Source organism: Chelon labrosus (genome assembly GCF_963514085.1).
Source record: "Chelon labrosus genome assembly, chromosome: 7".
Classification (NCBI taxonomy): domain Eukaryota; kingdom Metazoa; phylum Chordata; class Actinopteri; order Mugiliformes; family Mugilidae; genus Chelon; species Chelon labrosus.
In genome coordinates, this window is record NC_140343.1 from 27,849,498 (window position 1) to 27,867,856 (window position 18,359).

The window sequence follows — 18,359 nt, forward strand, 5'->3', positions numbered from 1 at the left end:
GCTGAAATCTGCCAAGTCTGAAAGCGCTGTCCCGTCACAATGCTCACATCTTTTTTTTCTCTCTCTCTCTCTGTCAAAGCCACAGGTCCTCACTGTACAGACACTCAAAATAGCAGTGGTGAAAGTAATCTGGAGGAGAGAGAGAGAGAGAAAAAAGAAAGAGAGTGTCAAAGGTTGTTGCAGAGGTCTGCAGAAGCAGACTGCCTTTATTATCTACTTTGAATGCAATCTCACACCTGTGTGTCAGCTTATATGTGTAATGTTATGTAATCTATAACAGAAAGGGTTATTACGGAGGTCACAGTTATAGTTAAGGTAGTGTTGTAATGGACAATGATATGTTGGTAGGTGTTTCTATTATTTTGTCCTTTAAAACCCACTTATATATACAGTATACCTGTATGTATGATGCAATCCGGGTAGACACATCACTTATCCTCAGTGCTTATACATCTGATTGAATGAACTTCATGGCAGATCAGCCATATTGGATTGTGTTAGACTGTACAGGTGTACCTAACAGAGGGTAGTGTCCGCTGTCCACTTCACTGTCTAATGAAAACCATGTAGCTCAGCTTTTAGTGATTTTGAATTTGGATCCAAGCCACATAATCTTAAGAGTGACAAGCAAGAATGAAGAAAAAACCTGAATCTTGTAACAAAATTTGCAGTTTTTAGTTAAATACTTCACACTGAAACCAATATTAGATCTAAAGTATTGTGTTTTTTTTTTTGTTTACCTAATTAAATTGTTCAGTTTTAAAACTTAACGCAATTAAACACCCTACTGCATATCTTTTAATGTGTTTGTGATCTTTGAAGATGGAAAGTATTGCAGACAGTCGTGTTCTGACACATACCAGTATCTCACTCTGCTATGGTAGAAAATTAAATTCCAGACATATAACCCTGTGTATATGTGACAGTCTGCAGTGAGTGCACATTTCAGACAGGAGCTGCAGGTCTCTTTTCCCTCTTGGCCGACCTGTCAGCTCCTGAGTGCCCCTCTCCACATACACACACACACACACACCCATCTCCTGCTCAAACAGCAGAGACGAGACAACCCTGGCATTCGCTTCAGTGGTTAGACCGTCTGACTGGCTGGCTGTCTGTCTCACACTCTGTTTACTCCTCATTTGCTTACCCAGTCAGCTCTGAATCCTTAGAGCTGCTGCCAGCAGAGATGCCCACAGCCAGAGAAAGGAAAGAAGAGAAAGAGGTGAGAGACAGGAAGATGTAGAGACACATTTAACACCACCGGCAGCACCAGACATGGAGAAAGAGGACAACATTGTTTGGTCATTATTTATTCTTAAAGGTTGGACAGGCATGAGGTGTTTTTCTTGTTCACGTCGGCAAAGTCCACTGGAATGAACTGAATTTGAACGTGAGACAGAGAGGAGAGGGGGAGGAAGATTGATGTTTGCTTGCTAAGCAACGAGGGACACTTATATAAGAGTGTGAGTGAAGGAGTAATGTCTCCTCTCATACAGCATACAGTTTTTATGACGAGGTTCCTGCTGGGATTTTCAATCCTAACCCACATATGCCAGCGTTGTGCACTGTGCACATCCTCCTTGTCTGTCTGCAGCTACAAGCACTACATAATTATGAATCAAACTAATCCAATGTAACATCATGACCTCAAGAGCCTTTAAGGTACCTCAGTACTGTATGTGATTTTATGGGTAGAGTGGTGTAAGCAAAACACAATTTTGACTTTATTTCTCTCGATACAGTGTTTTAAATTCAGACATAAAGCCAGATCTGTGAGATCAGATCTGAGTCGGCCAGAAGGTGCTCATTGATCCACCAGTCCACTGTGGGGTTTCCTGAACCGGGCAGCCTCCGGGCCCCCTGGGGAAGGTGAGAGGAGGTCGATTCTGGCCTCATCAAGGCGCCTTTGTGTCCGTCAAAAGCACGCGGAGGCCCCAGCTGGAGGTCTCAGGCCTGCAGACACACGCTGATATTTGGGTGGAGAGGCAGAGTGCAACGTCCCTGTCCGTTCCACCTCGCTGCCTCCATTCTTATGCGTTCACAAGAAGCCGCAACAGCTCATCCCCCACTGCACACAAATACACAACCACGGACACACATGAATAAAGTCATATCCACGTTCAAAAAAACAACACACACACACACACACATGCACAGTGACATGCACCCCACATATCCTCCAGCTGTTCTGGCAGTTTGGTCTCCCCCTTTTTTGTTTTATTTCGCGGCCTCTGATCTTCTTTTGTCTCCAGCAGACTTTTAAATGTCTATTTATTCGCTGGTTTAATTGTGTTGTCGGTAAAATCTGTTTGAAATTTCTCGGTTTGCGCATTTTGCATTACAATGGGAGCTATTAACCGAGCAGCTAGTCCCGCTGTCCAGTGCCAGGACTCCTTTTCAGAGAGGGGCGTCTCATCTTTTTATGTACATTTGCTTTGTATCTAAATCCATAAATTAACCTTTTGATCAAACCCCGTAGCCATACTGGACCAACGCGTCCACATGCTTGACTGGACATGGCCTGTTACTGGCATGATGTCATGGCTGCAGAGGGCGTTTTTTTGGAGCCGCTTTTGTTTACATCCAATTAACTGAGCGCTTTGAAGTCTTTTCGGCCGTGCTTGAAAAGATTTAACAATGCCGCTGCATTATGTCACTGGTTTTAGAGCCATCAACCAAACATTTCATGTAATTTGTTACAGAAATAATATCACTTAAAGGGACATTAGTTGGTGTACACAGTCTTTTGAGAGGAATATTTTCTGTTTATAGACGTCTAGAATATTGCATCTCATTGCATCTCATTGCATCTTTAAATATTTATAACTTGATGTCACAATGTTAATTTGCAAAAATACCATAATTGCAACAACACAGAAGGCTATATCCTTCATGTCTCTTCAGCATTTTCTCTCGATTCCTCCTTTTTGTGCACTCACTGGTAAGTCTTCATCCCTTCATCTTATTCAAACACCCTCAAGGTAACTCATCCCATATTCCCCATCTCAGAAAAATCTAACCAAGGATAAAATAAGATGCAAACTGAAGAAGAATTTATGTGATATTTTGCAAATGTTAATTTTTAATCCTGTCGCAAAGGCCAAACGCAGGTGTTAGTGTTCCCGCAGTCTGCAGTCTACAGGAGGAGAGATAAAAAGAACTGGTCCTTGATGTAAAAGATTAATTTTTTTTGTGTGTATTTTGATGGTCAAAGATGAAGAGTCCTGTTTCATTAAGTTTTGCTTCCAAAAAAAAAAACAGACAATAAACCCAATCCTAAAACAACTGTAGTGAATAGTACATTTTGTGCATCCATTGACACAAGAGGTTCTTTGGGTTCATTTTGTGCATCAGAAATGTCCAAGCCACAGGTTATTTTTCATATCTATTGTGTTTCCTGTATTGATTAGCGAAGCATTTGTTTAACCTAAAACCACTCCGCAAGAGTTTTTAAAGCTTCTGCTGCCAAATCTTCTGAGGGACATCCAATAGAGCAGTTAGCTTAGAACTTAGAAGAGTGATAGGGGACCTAAGCAGCTCCTTCAGCAGCAGACTGCTGCATCCACGCTGCATGAAGGAACGCTACCACAGGTCCTTCATTCCAACTGCCATCAGGCTGTACAACACCAGCCTGAGTCAACAATAACCCACATGTTAGTCTTGGCTACGTTTTGGTTTCTACAGTCATTTTTGCACAAATAAATCTACTTTTTGTACTGCCTTATTTTGCACGAACCACTACCTCACCATCTTATAGTTTTTAAAGTTTTAGCAATTATTTATTTGTAACGTTTTTCCACCACCACACTGTACATACAGAATGTCTTTATATTTCTATTTTTCTCTATATATTTTGTCAGTGTTGTTATTTTTTGTATACATTTTTCAAATTTGTATTGTGTTTTTGATAATTCCCCCTTGTTTTTTTGTACATATTTTTGCCAAATTCCGTGCTACTGTGACAAGGTAATTTACCATACATGGGATAAATTAACATGTCTTATGTCTCGGTAGCTTCATCACAAACACAAACAACCTCAAGCCTGCAGGCAGCACATTCTGTGTCCCCTCCAGGAACCTGTAACTTCTTCCCACTTAACTTTTCTCAGGTAAACAAGGCCAGCGTCTGACTGACTGTGAGCTGCATCAGCGCATTATTCAAGGTTTGGGGTTGTAATGTGTTTGAACATCTTACATGGTGAGAGCGGTCCTTAGTTTGTGAAATCCCAAGAACGTGGAATTATAAGCATGAACTGTTGATCTCATTCAACCTTCAGTGCACACAGACAGCAGGAAGGAGACGGGTGTTCCTGGTAAATACCAAAACTGCTGCTAACATGCGTTTGGAAACTATTTGAAGCATGTTAAGTACCTGTGTGATTATACAGCAGGCCAAACTGCTGGATTCTAGACCTCCTCTGGAAAACAAGAGGACAAACAACCGAATGTGTTTTTCACCAAGATGACATTTATTGACAAGTTATGAGCTGTGGAACAAGAAGTAACAGATGGAGTATCAGTGTATCTGATGTCTACTTTGATATACTGGGACACTTGCACAGAGAGTAAATAAAACGTCAAATGAGAAGCAACTTGGTTATTTGCTACAAAAAGGCTTTGATTATTCACACTACCCAAGATGGGCTAAGATACAAAATTAAGACCATGAATAGTTTTCTTTGTACAGATTGTGCAAATCAAAGGCTTCTACATGTTAATTACAAAGCAAATACACAAACTATACACACAAAAGACTTCAATTAAAGAGGTTTAAAAATTAAATGAAAATAAAAGATACAAATCTCACTACTTAGAAAACATTTAGGTTATCTTATTTAAATCCTCCTTAACACTAAGGTTTGCTAGTAAGATTTTGGCAATATGTATTTTTTCCTATATGACCACTGCTGTGAAGCATAATCATACATTTTCACTTGGCAACACAACGTAAGGGACATTTACCAAAATGAAAGAGTTCTGTAAAATAGTTCATCACAAAAATAGTACATTCACAGAAAACGAATATTTTCAGTACGGACAACAAAGATGTAACCCTTCTTTGAACAAATACAGGCGAAAATATACACAACCCTGAGATACAAAAACACAAAAACATGACAGAAATCATAGTGTGAAATAACATCTCCAAACAGAAAAGTATCTCCTTGATGGCCCACGTTCTCTCTCTCTCTCTCTCTCTCTCGCTCGCTCTCATATTTTTAGCTGAGGAGGAAGATGCAAATTTAGCTCACCAAAATTGAGGGAAGCCCAAGTCCAAAGTCTAAAAATACAAGACCGGAAGATAGTTTCTGTGCACAAAATCATACACTTTCCCGAATGTCTTCTCTCCTTCTCCACACGCCTGGCACGGCAAAGGCCTGATTCAGTCCAAAGAACCGACACCTGAGTGAACGCCCAGTGTCAGGAGAGGAGAGACACCACAACAAAGGAGAGCTTCACTTTAAGTTCACTGTAAAACACCACGTCAGTTAAACTGGTAATGTACTACCGAGATGGTGGAGTGAGTCTGTTGAGCAGTGCAGGGATGAAACAGTAGCTTATTTAGCCCAGGAGGTGGAAAGAGAGAAGTTCATAGAGATGGCTCTCATGTTATATCGAGGCCATTGTGAGGTCCCTGCTGTATACATGGCAACGAGTCAGACTTGGGGGACCACATGGGAAAGTTACACAAGAAGTACGAGTAAACAGATCAGGTGGAAAGAGGCCGCCGACTCTCATTCTCTGGGCTGTTTCGCCTTCGCTCCTCTGCAGCTGAGGATAATGTGAATCAGGCTGGATGGAGCCCGAGAATACACAAACCCCTTCCTCTTCCTCTGAACCAGTGAAGGGAGACACATGCCTGCATACCAGACGCCACGGCTCATCTGGGGAGAGAGACAGAGAGGGAGATTAATGTTAAGTTCCTGTGAACGTCCTCTGCACAGGACCCTGTGTGTAGGACCCTGTGTGCGAATGCAGGCCACATGACCAGAGAGGGTGGCTGGGACATTTTCAGGGAATGGATAGGAACGCGGAGACTTCAGTCCCCCAGGCTACACATCAGCTTATCACCATGCCATTTTATCAGGCTTATCCACATAGCATTAATAATGTCTCAGGACGGGGCATTATTTAACCAAAGTCCTCCTGGCATGTGGGATTAAGCTGCTCAAGTCATTTACGTTGCTGGGTAATAAATATCTGTGGGTGGCAGTGAGGGGACCCCACTGTGAAAATAAGCATTATGAAACCCATATTCCAAAAGGATTTGCTCATCTGCTTCATCCAGATAGAATTCATTCTGCCTTCTTATGGTTCAATTTTAGCATTCCTGCATCTGAAATCGGCGTTTTCACTACAAACACTGGAATTAATTCTTTGGAATCCGTCATCTTCAGCGTTCTCTGCAGCCTCAGATAACTCGTGTCTAATTTTCCTCGCATGCGGTTACAAAGGAATGTTCCACTGGAAATTTGGAGGGGGTTGGAGAGAAACCTGAAAGTGATGTTTACCTCCGATTTGCATATTTGCGCTGATAACTGGGCTCTGCTCTCTGCAGTGAGGAGGGAGAGAGTTAACATTCAGGCTCTGCTGGGGGTTTGTTTGGATAACCTAATGAGCGCTCATTTCCAGGACTGACAAAGCCTGCTGATACTACAGAAGCCTTCACTGATCCATACACATCTGTTACTGTTATGAATACTTAGGGTGAAGAGTGACAGTAGGACACAGAGTACTACTGGAACAAGGAAGCAACAAGAGGTAATAAACAAGTATTAGATAAGGAGTAATATCGCACATCTCGTACATTTAAGAACAATGTCAATGATTGGTGCTTTGTGTCTGTGCAAAAAAATGCATTTCCTCATATGTTGACAAACCTCAGTGTGCAAGTATGCTGATTTAGGACTATGGAGGTTTTGGTAACAATGCAAATATATACATATTTTTAACATAATTTTCCTTCTACATTTTTTTAAAAAAACTAATAGTTTGACACATTTTTGCTCACTGTTGTTGTCTATTTGCTGGTGAGCCTAGTCTTTTAGGCGTGTCCTGCTAGTCTGTTGGGACTAGCAGGCCCACTGCTGGCAGCTTTTGAGATGATTCAGCATGGTGAATCAGCGACAGAACAAGTCGCTGAGAGATATCTCTCCGACTGGCTGTTCAGTTTAGAGAACCAGAGGACAAGAAGAGAAACGGAAGTGAATAAAGTAAGTAAACGGAAGAAATTCAAAGGGGCACCCACAGACGGCTGTTCTAGTTTTTCCTTCAGTTTTGTAATTCTTCCTAGCCTCCTCGCTAATAGTAGCTCTCTGGTTTCCCTCTTTGAATGACGACTACAGACTACTGCCACCTGTTGGTGTGAGGAGTCATATTCTTTCACACGGGCTCAGAACCCTAGACTGTATAAAGATGAACTGCTCCTCAAAAGTGAGACCAAAGCAAGTAGAGCTCCCCCTAGTGACTGGCTGCAGTATAGGTCATAAGCTCCACCTCCTCCATGTTAGTGGATGGGACTTGGGTCAAACTAAAACACTAAAATGCACATCAAATAAAAATTTTCCAATGATGGTTTTTGTCATTTTAGGTAGTAAAGAAAATGTCGATGCATGTTCAAGTGTCGATTTTTTTTGGATAATTGCGTTTTGGTTAGTTATTTGACGCTACAGAAACAGGATGTGACATAATTGAGGACTACCAGTTACCATGCCAACTGCTATGTAAAGCAGTCCCGTGGGACCATGTGAGTCGTAAAAAAAAAATATATAAAAAAATCATTATAATGTGTATAATCCAACATTTTCTTGAAACTGGTGGAGGTAGAGCAGAGCATAGTCTTAAAATGAAAATGTGAGTATTTAATCGATATTGTGGCTCCACTCTCGGACCGTACTGCGCAGACTCTGGTTCCAAACTCGCAAGATGGCGCCGCTATAACTTATGTGCCAGCTGGAAGTCATCTAACACAGGCGATGTGAGGCAACATCACAGTGGGCCTTAGTTGTGGGTTTGATGTTGGTTTGGTGTGTCTAGGACTTAAAAATAATAATAAGAAAACCTTTACAAATAAAGGTAAGATTGGTACCACTAACATAGTGTCTTAATGGGAAGTTAACTACATTAGCTAGCCTGTCTATAACAGTGGCAGAAATCAGAAAGATGCAGGACAATAAGACCGGTCTGATTTTTTCCTCTTAGGTGCACTCATTTTTTCTTTCAACAACTAACAGTCCATTATGGAACAAACAAAGTTAGATCGTGTTGTGAAAATGTATTCCATAGATCGACACTGAACTACAAAGGTTATGTACAGCCATTATCACTACATCCATCAAACAGCACCCACCCTGCCCCACGTGATCAGACTGCAGCTCTCTCAGTCACAACAAGGAACCTGCTGTCACCAGGAATGAGCCATAAAGTCAAGGTCCATAATATTCAAGACTGAGCTGTGCCATTTACAGCGTTCACCTTTCACCTATATTTCAAACTAAAGTTATTTGAATGCACTTAGTCACTGATTTGTAGTCAAAATTTGTGCTGGAATGCAAATGGCTGACAAAATAAGCAAATTCACCTTCAACCAATGCCGTAACCAGAAATTATCCAGGTGAACTCTCTCTCTCTGTGTGTGTGTCTGCTGAAGCCATGCTGTGTTGATGTGAGGGATACAGTGAGTTTGTGTGTTCTTCAGAAAAAGAAACAGATGGGCTGGGACTACGGGACGTTATTGGATCTGATGCTCTGAGATTTAAGTCGACTCAGTCTGAGTTTGACAAAAGAAAGTAATAAACGTTGTCCAGTTCAACACTCCTGAAGACCAGGTCACATTATTTATCTAATGAATGACCCCTGCGACACAGTATTCATATTTTTTTTTTTTTTTTTTTTAGTGGAACTGCAACTAAAAACAACATCTGCGTCTTCTAGGAGCCCAATTACCCGAACCAAAGCTGAGCCTCCTTTCTTTATACGTCCCTTGTGTGCAACACGGCCTGTGCTATGTTTACTAATGACCACCTAGAATTCCACTGTATTGACCACCGTACAAATCACAGTCACTTCATTTACATGAGTTTGCATTGTTTTGGGGGCCGCGTGAAGGAGTCCAGGACGAGCTCAGAGTTGTCTTGGTGCAGCTCCAAAATACAATGAGGCGTGTCTTGATGAATCCTTGCAGAAACTCTCAGAGGAAGACTGGGACAAAGAGCATCACTCTGAGTGAATAAGCCCCACTTCAGTACTACTTCAGCAAATATTACGTAATTCAGATTAATTACCGGTCAGACACACTGTGTCCTACCCCAGCTGGCTTTCTGAAGAGGCCGCTGTAACTATATGACAGCTTGTCCCTATTTAAGAGTGTAATCAAATTAGTTTGGGTGATTATTCGGCCATTTTAGGCATCGTCTTCCCTTTCCCTTTTTGTTACTCTCAGTACGGAGAGAAAAGACCAATAAAAACTCCATTAGGTTTATGCAAATTTTAGGCGGCCGCGCTGAAGGCCGTAATGTGGCAGATTGATTACTCAAGGGACCGGATACGAAGTGTGCGTGCACGTGCTACCTCCAACTGTAGATGTGTGTGTCAGAGCTAAGGAAGGGGGAGACGTTGTTGTACACAGATGCCACAATAAAAGCCTCATTCAGCCTGTGTTCCTGGTGGCCCTCACAGCGAGACATTAATAAAACATTAGTACTGAGTGACTGGGGGCCTCTGCACTCCTCCTCCATGATCCCACCGTGACCTTTCCATTTTACAGCAGCTGTCTGGGGATGCAGCGAGCCTGCCAAGGAGTCCCTCTGTGGCCCCTGACCTCTCCAGGTGTACCCTATCACAAGGAGCCATGCCCACCTCATAAGAGCTGCAATTGAAGCCGTTAAAAAAAGAGAATGCTGCTTATGTCTTTGGAGGGGGAAAGGGGGGGTAGGGAGGAAGGGTTGCGGACAGGGAGAGGGGTAGAGGGGCATTTCGTGGTCATTGTAGTTGAGTGGTTAAAAGGATAGAGACAGACTGGGTTCAGCTTTTGCAGGGATCTCTGATTACATCCTGTCTGCCTGATGTCTGGTACCAACAACTGAGGCTACTCTGCCTACCGATTCCAAAACGTAAACTGAACGCACGGTTTAAACTCCGTCTGGTGACTGGAAAGACATGGGAACGAGTCGAAATAACAAAATTAAGCATGTTTAGTTCTACATGAGTTAAGCCAGTTTGAGAAAGTTAAAAAGCCATTTGCTCCCGTCTGGACCGTAACAAACACAAACCATAATGCTTAAACATTCACAAATGCTTTTCCATCAACAGCGGGTTCTGGCTTGGCCCTAGAGTCTGCGGTCAGTCACATCTGGTGGAAAGGCACGGGGCAGCGACAAGCTACACTAGGTGGTGACGGCCAGTAATCCCATACAGGCAACGCAAACAGCCTGAAGCACAAGGCAACATTACCAAATCTTTACTAATGGGAATGCAGGCCACACCTTCATTCCTCCCAAATTAGAGCGAGGATGGCTGGCCTTTTAAAGTACAAGCAATGCCAGCAATGTGACTGCCTCCGTGTGTGTGAGGGGGCAGCAGGAGTGGAAAATGAAAGGTTTTACAACTGCGCAAAAACTCACAATACTACCAGTGAATACTTGAACAGCTGACTGGTGGTTTTCAGCAACAACACCACCAAAGAGGGAAAGGAACACACACACACACAACACACACACACAACACACACACACAACACACACACACACACACACACACACAGGGTCACTTGCACACACTCAAAGTATTTTTCTCTCTAACCCCTGCTGAAAGTTGACAGCCTCGGGAGCAATATATTTTTAGGCAGGCGTTAGTCTCGGCTGCCAAACGGTGCAAAATATAGCTTTGCTTCTTCTGGTCTTACTAGCGTTCCGCTTTATCTCCTCCTTTGTGTGTGTGTGTGTGTGTGCGTTCTGCCATACTCTGTTGTTCCTTCAGTTTTGCCTCTCCACCCCCCCAATGTCTAGGGTGAGACGGAATCGACCAGCGTCAGCTTAACAAGCAGGAAACCTGAGCTCTTTCCATCTCGACTGTAATTAAACATAAAGGCCGTCAGCAGCAGAAGCAGCAGGATGGTGGCTACCGTAACTGCGAGAGTTCATAAGGATGCGGTGCCTTGATGTTTCATAGTCAGCCTGCCTGTCTCCATCCTGGCATGAAAAACCCATGACTACACCACGGATACAGCGGTCCATACCAGCAGCCTCATAATGCTAAAGCCCCCAGCTCCATCGTCTCCAGCTGTTTACTGTACACATAAGCCCTCCGCTTCTCACTTGCTCCCGCTCAGCTTTACTTTCATACTCCTTGGCAGCAGAATAAGGAGCTTGTTTGAAGTAGCTTTTCTATATATTCCCGAAAGAGAGGGATTTACCCAAGCTGCATCTGAATCTGGCTCTCAGAAAATTACCCAATATAAAGCAATAATAATAATAATTATAATAAATAAAAACATTTATTTAAGTATTCTATTTGCAGTAAAACTCATAGGACTTCTGTGTTACTACAAAGACTTTTAAGTTGAAATTCAACTGCTCAGGGGCCACTGGAATAAACATCAACAACAGACGCTTTCATACTATGCTCATATATTTCCTCTGGGGGTTTACAAGCCAGATAGTTGAAATACAGTTCCCATTTGTGAGCTGCATTTATGACCATCTCTGGCTAAAGTTGTGGAAAACAAAGATTTGGCAAACAACAGCAGGCCCGTCTAGTTTAAAGACACATTTTCTCCAGTGTGCTTATGCAGCGTCTTGGAGAGAGCTACATGACCTGATCTGAATTGTAAATATGAAGCTGGAGCCAGGAGACAGTGAGCTTAGCATAAAGGCTGGAAACAGGTGGAAAACAGCCAGTCTGGTGGGTTTTGTTGCACTTCTTCATTTGATAGACACTTTTGTCCAGAACAACATGCAAATGAGGTACATTTCAATTTCTTTTGTCAGCTTTAAAAAAAAAAAGAGCCAGGCAAACTTCTTTCGCTTTCCACTCCTCGCTCCAAGCTAAACCAACTGGCTGCAGCATCGTAGAGTCAGTGTGGCCCAAGTGCACTATTGCTTTACATGTAGGGGCTTATTTTGCTTGATGACAGACAAGAGCTTTATGGCAAACAAGCTGAATTGAAGAGTCATGAATCCACTCAGCGTGCTGCACAAAACGCTACATTAGGACAACCCAGTCCTTTGCGAGAGCTAAACGTAATAAAACCCCGTCTTGTTTCATTACTCCAATAAAGATACAACCACAAAACCAACCAATAAATATATGAAGCAGTGTGTGTGTTTTAATTTCAAATCCAATGACTACTGCAGAGCCGAATTGTTCTCCATTGATTGCAGCAGTACTAAAATAAGATCAGAGGACGAGCTCTGTGTCGTGAAATGTAAAACCAGCTCCATCTCCACGGGGCATATGTAAAAACAACCTGCAAAGCTGCAAAACGTCACCGTGTTTCCTCCTTCCATTTCAGCTAGTAACCCTCCCCGCCGCTTCATCTCCCTGCTCACAAAGTGAGAACACCTCAGGAAAAATGTATCATCTCTTTATCTCATGTAAAACTGTGAAAACTGCCACATGTCTTTCCCTCAGGCAGACTGGCAAGTCTAGCAGTTCTTCTGTAGTATGCTCAGTCAGTCATATTTTCAGGCCCTTCAGATGGATCCCTTCTCTTTTCTCCCCAGTTGCTCCGTTCCTGAATTCCTAATAAGATTACCGTACTGACTCCCTTTGAGCTGATGGGATCACTCTGGCTCCTGTCAGCACATACAGGACTGAATCAAACTTTATTTTATCACTGGATAATGTATATTTTACGAGGGACTTGCATGGACAAGTGGAGAAAGTTCTGCTTTTAAAATGATGCGAGTGTGGCGACACTGATGTGAGAGTTATTAAGCCTTGTGCAGCACAGAATACACAAGCTATGTTCCTGATATCATCTAAAACATACTGAATATGACACCACGTGTCAAATCTCCTTTTGTAACTTACAACTGCTTTAGGGGACTGACTCATGATATGGAGTCTGTTAGCTCCCAGTACTGGCCCTGCAGAGCACCCTGCTCACCTGCTTTTCTGGAACTACAAGCACAGACCTGAACGCTGCCTCTCCACCTCGCTCCTGTCAGTGACAGAGGCCTCGTCTTGCAGCTCTCGCTATGTAATTATCAGCACTGCCGACATTCCTCCTGCTCCCTAAACCAGGACTCTGCCGTGTTTGTCCAGCACCAGGCTGTCACAGCAGCTAGATAATGTTTAACCACCGTCACCACTAGCAACCTTGGAAACAGAGAGGGGCTTTAAACTGGCCTCTGAAGTCAAATTCACCTGGGTGTGCTAACTGTGCAACAGTGTGGTTTGAGATAATTTCAGATCTTCTTGTTTCTATAGAGTGAGCTCCTATATATTATCTCAGAGTATAAGTGACACTATGAATAGCACACATAATTGTCATCTTGTTTGTTTGCGTTAGTTTAAGGAAGCTACAATTACTCACCGAGAAACCTCACAGTGTCAGTGTGTCTCTACGCGGGGAGGTACTTCCATGTGCTGACGAAGGCAGTAGGAATGAGTGAGTAGGGCACACTGGTCACACTGTCCCAGGAGTCTGACGATGGATCATAACAGTCTAGTGTCTTACACCTCTGCGCCCCAAAGTACCCTCCAACCACATATAGTCTGTTTCCTGATGCCACTGCATGACAGCTGATCCGCTTGGCTGTCACGTCACCAAACTTTGACCACTGGTACGTCTCGCTGTTGAACCGATACGCAGAGCTGGCTGAGAATTCCGTGTCGCCTCCGATCACGACGACGTGGTTGCCGACCACCGCCGCCGCCGTGTACCGCCAAAGCTGTGGACAGGCGGCCGGCACCGACCACCGATTCTGGCAGGGGTCAAAGCACTGCACCTTGGGATACTTGTCTCTGTTCACGCTGGTTCCCCCGAAGGCGAAGAGTTTGTTTTTGGCGCCCACAACGGCAGCGTTGCTCACGCCTTCTCGGAGCGGAGCCACCAGGGCCCATTTATTGGTCTGAGGGTCGTACTGTTCCACCTGTTTGAGAGACACAGACGGAGAGGCAGGGAAGGACCCCGCTAGAGAAGTGTGTCCTCCCACTACGTACAGCGTGTGGTCGAGCTCCGCAGAACCGTGTCCAAATCTGGCTACCAACATCTGCGCTGCTTTGGACCACTCATCATGTAAAGTGTCGTAGACCCAGACATCTTTGGAGGCTCCATTCTCAGAGCCACGCCCTCCAGTAACATAAACCTGAGACACGGGGAGAGAAATCACAATGTGAATGTGTACATCCTCAACCCCTTTTAAAAAAAATGCAGCTGCTGAAGTATAAACCACACACATACCTTACAACCAATAGCACAGGCGCTGCACTCTTTCCTCGGGCTGGGGATGTCTGTTTTTGGGGTGATCTCCTTGGTCTTGTTATCGATCATGTAGACTTTATCACACATGAAGGTCTGTCCTCCCAGCAGCAGCAGGGCCTGGCTGACTTTTCTTGGCCTTGCACAGAACCCCGTTACGATCCCGTCGTTCTGGAGGATCCTCATCTTGCACCGTACGGCGTCTTCAACGATCTCCCGGCCCACCTTGTGGCACATCACTAGCTCCTCTGAAGCGACGTTTTTGAGGAGGTATGATTCAGGCAGCAGAGCCAGGCGGACGCAGCGCAGCAGTTCAGGCAGCTCGCTGTGCCTCCGCTCCATGTCCGCCTTCACCCAGTCGATAACAGCCTCGTACACCAGACTCTCATCCTCCACCTCCAGCTCCTCACTGAGGATCAACTCCTGGACTTTGTCTCTGGGCAGGCTGAGGAAGTCTTCAGTCCTGAAGAGAGTCGCAAAGTTCGCCAAGCACATCCTCCACGACAGCTCGTACAGCCTGTGGCACTGGTGGGCGTCCGACAGCAGCATCATCCCCAGACAGTTGGACTGGTGGAGGTTCTTTTCTAGAAATTCTGCTGCAGCGTCCCTAATGTCGTGAAACTGGAGCATGTCTCCCGCCTCGAGGAGTGACTCTGCGTTTTCCTCGTTTATGATGACTCTGGCTGAGTAGGCGTAGTCGAGCAAGAGCTCCAGCACTTCCGGATGGAGAGAGTCATGGAAGTTGACGTCGGCGTCATGGCTCTCCCTGAGCCCGCCGCTGAACATGGCCTCAAAGTAGCGGCTGCAGGAGGCCAGGACGGCCCGGTGGCAGGGGAAGGAGCGGTTGCCGGCCTTGAGCACGACATCCGTGAAGACTTTTCGCTTGCGCAGCAGGTTGAGTTGAGTCAACAGGCTGTCGGCGTGGGAAGTCTTGTGGAAGAGTTGGATGTTCATGGAGCCAGAACTAGAGCGAGACTTTCTGTTTTCGTGGCTGCTGACCGACATCTTGACTTTGACCTGGAGCAGACGACAAAGGAGAGAGAAAAAAAAAAAAGTGTGAAGAGCTGCTCCTTTAAGTTGATTCAGCTGCTCATGTTGTTGTTTTTGAAACAATCTTTTGATGTACTGCGATCATAAACACTCCCCCTTTTACGATTAAACAAAAACCATGCCAGCGGATGATGAATGGGCCGCGCGGAGATAAAACAGCCTTGTCAGTGTCCTGGCTTACAGCGGAAATGTACTTTAGACTTAAAGATAAGGAGCACTCCCACTGAGAACCCTGTGCATGTACACACAGATTTACACTGCAAACTCTCTCTAAAAAAAAAAAAAAAAAAGGACATCACTGTCAAAAGCCGCGAGAACCAACAAGCTGCATTACGGGCTCTAAGGACAGCCATCTGTAATAAATGTCAGGTAAAGAAGCAACACCTGGGTGTGTTGTCCTATATCACAACCACCCCTATCAACATTTCAGGGCTGTGAGTCACCTTCAGCCACAGAGGGAGCCAGTACATTTCTGCCAGCTTGTTCCGTTTCCCAGCTGGCTCGCATACAAGATGGTGCCAAAGGCAAAGCTTTCAAGTCCACATATGATGTGACACCTCAGATCAGCTCCTTGAGGAGAAAATTATGTAACCAGAGAGCAACAGATGGAAAAAAAAATATATAAATAAATAAAATAAAAACTAAAAATATTCTCTTGATCATCTGTGGTAGATTAAGACAGCCACTGAATTAAGAGGGAATTATTATGGACATATATTAGAAAGCATCAACAACACTGCCCCATTATAGTCTGCAACAATCATGGCGTGGCTCGGGGTTGACAAAGACTTTTGCGCAACTTCAAAACAACCAAATAAATATCTTCCGCTTAAAAGCCCTCTTTGTTTCAGAGCAGATAAATTTGAGTCGGCTATTGAATCGCACTGAGACAGGCACTGTGGACTTCCGCGGAGGGACTCAGCGTGAAATCCAATTCGTTTTGTGCAGTAAATGTGAAACTCTGGTCAGCACTCCAGCAGGCGCTCAACTTTCAACCCAAGTTAGCAGCCGTGCAAACATCCAGGCTGCTAAACGACCATCAAAGGACCCTGTGTTGGAAACATGTAAACTAATCTCCTTACAATTCGGAAGTTACACAAACCACAAACACGCACAAAACTCCGCGATCGATATACTTTAGTCGGATTACTTTAGGCTAGCGCTTACCTTGATGGGAGCAGATCCGGATTCCTTTATGTCGGTTGCAACTTGTTCCGTCGTCGATTTGTTTGAAGTTGGAGGAAGAAATTTACACGAACCCGCGGCCCGATTTTAAAACCGTATCACGTCCTAAACCGGCGGGAATCATTCGAGCCATCTGTCGCCAACTTTTGGCTCGTACGCGCGTGGGAAACGGTGTAAAACGAAGTTAGTAGCTCGGTGAGCCTTTAGTAGCCACACAGTCTGCGGTAGAGCAGCGAGCCGAGCGGAGAGAAAGAGCCGAGGCAGCCGTGGTGTAGAAGCAGGCTCCTCCTACTCCCGCTGCCGCTGGCCAATCAGACGCCGCGGCAGAGCCTCTCTTTATTCTCCATTTAAACATGGCTCAGTTATTATTGTCTGAATCAAGCAAAAACACAAAAAAACACCTGTCAATGTGTGAGTCACCTGCACACTGGTTCAGAAAATCTCCACTACATTCTTTTTTAGTTTATTAGTATTTTTATCACATCAAGACAAGAGAAAGTTGCAAAATGTGTTAAGATGTAACTTAAAAAACATAAAGCATCCCGTGGAATCCTCTTCTCTCACACCACCTACCTTCATGTCCTCCTTCACTACGTCCATAAACCTTCTCTTTGGTCTTCCTCTAGTCCTGCCTGGCAGCTCTAACCTCAGTATCCTTCAACCAACATATTCACTATCCCTCCTCTGAACGTGTTCAAACCATCTCGACCTGCCTCTCTAACTTTATCTCAGCTGTCGTTCTACTCATTCCTGATCCTATCCATCCTGGTCACACCCAGAGAAAAAAAAACATCTTCAGCTCTGCTACCTCCAGCTCTTCCTCTACTGTGTCTAAACCATACAACATCGCTGGTTTCACCACTGTCCTGTAAATCTTTCCTTTCATTCTTGCTGTTATTCTTTCATCACACCTTTCTCCACCCATCCATTCTGCCTGCACACACCTGTTTACCTATTTTCCACACTCCCCGTTGCTCTGCACTGTTGACCCTAAATACTTAAAGCCCTGCACCTTCTGCACCTCTGCTCCTAGTAACCTTACTGTTCAACTCACGTATTCAGTCTTGCTTTGGCTAACCTTAATTCCTCTTCTTTCCGGCGCAAACCTCCACCTCTCTTGATTTTCCTCCACCTGCTCCCTGCTCTCGCTACAGATCACAATGTCGTCCACAAACATCATAGTCCATTATGTTCGCCCAGTGACTGTTGGAAATCTACTGCTATCCCTTTGTGTTAATAATACATGAATCCTGTGCATTTTATATCAAACGCATTTCATTCTGCACAGCTAACCATCCATTTGGGACAGCTTTTTGGGGAAGACAAACCTGGGTCAAAAGAGCTATATTTTAGCAGCAGATGTTATTAGGTTAGGACAATATAAACGTGACACCCACATTTTTGCCAGAATGAATTGATTTTAGCTGTTTAAACAACCCAAACTATCCTAACAGAGATGGTGGTTGAAGTAGCCCTGTTGTTATTGGATGAAGGCAACCTAGAATGTGCTGTTTTGAAGATAAACTGGACCAAAATGGGATGAAAAATTCAATTAGAGCAAATGACCAACACCCAAACATAAATTGCCATAAATCACATTTAAACACCTGCCACTGTGTAGTCCTCTTGTCTGCTACTTGCCCTCACTAGTATATAGGGATTATGGTTTATTAGATTTTTTAGCACTGGCATTGGGATA

The 18,359-nt window shown here is 44.2% G+C and overlaps 1 protein-coding gene across 1 annotated transcript; it reads right to left on the bottom strand.

Moving 5' to 3' along the window:
• Positions 1-4,350: 4,350 nt before the first annotated feature.
• On the bottom strand, positions 4,351-17,038 carry enc3 (ectodermal-neural cortex 3). Its single transcript, XM_084547948.1, has 4 exons — positions 16,643-17,038; positions 14,408-15,442; positions 13,538-14,312; positions 4,351-5,885 (listed from the first exon to the last, which is right to left on the bottom strand). The coding sequence occupies exons 2-3, from the start codon at positions 15,428-15,430 to the stop codon at positions 13,566-13,568; spliced, it is 1,770 nt and encodes a 589-aa protein (XP_084404074.1). The 5' UTR covers positions 15,431-15,442; positions 16,643-17,038; the 3' UTR covers positions 4,351-5,885; positions 13,538-13,565.
• Positions 17,039-18,359: the final 1,321 nt, after the last annotated feature.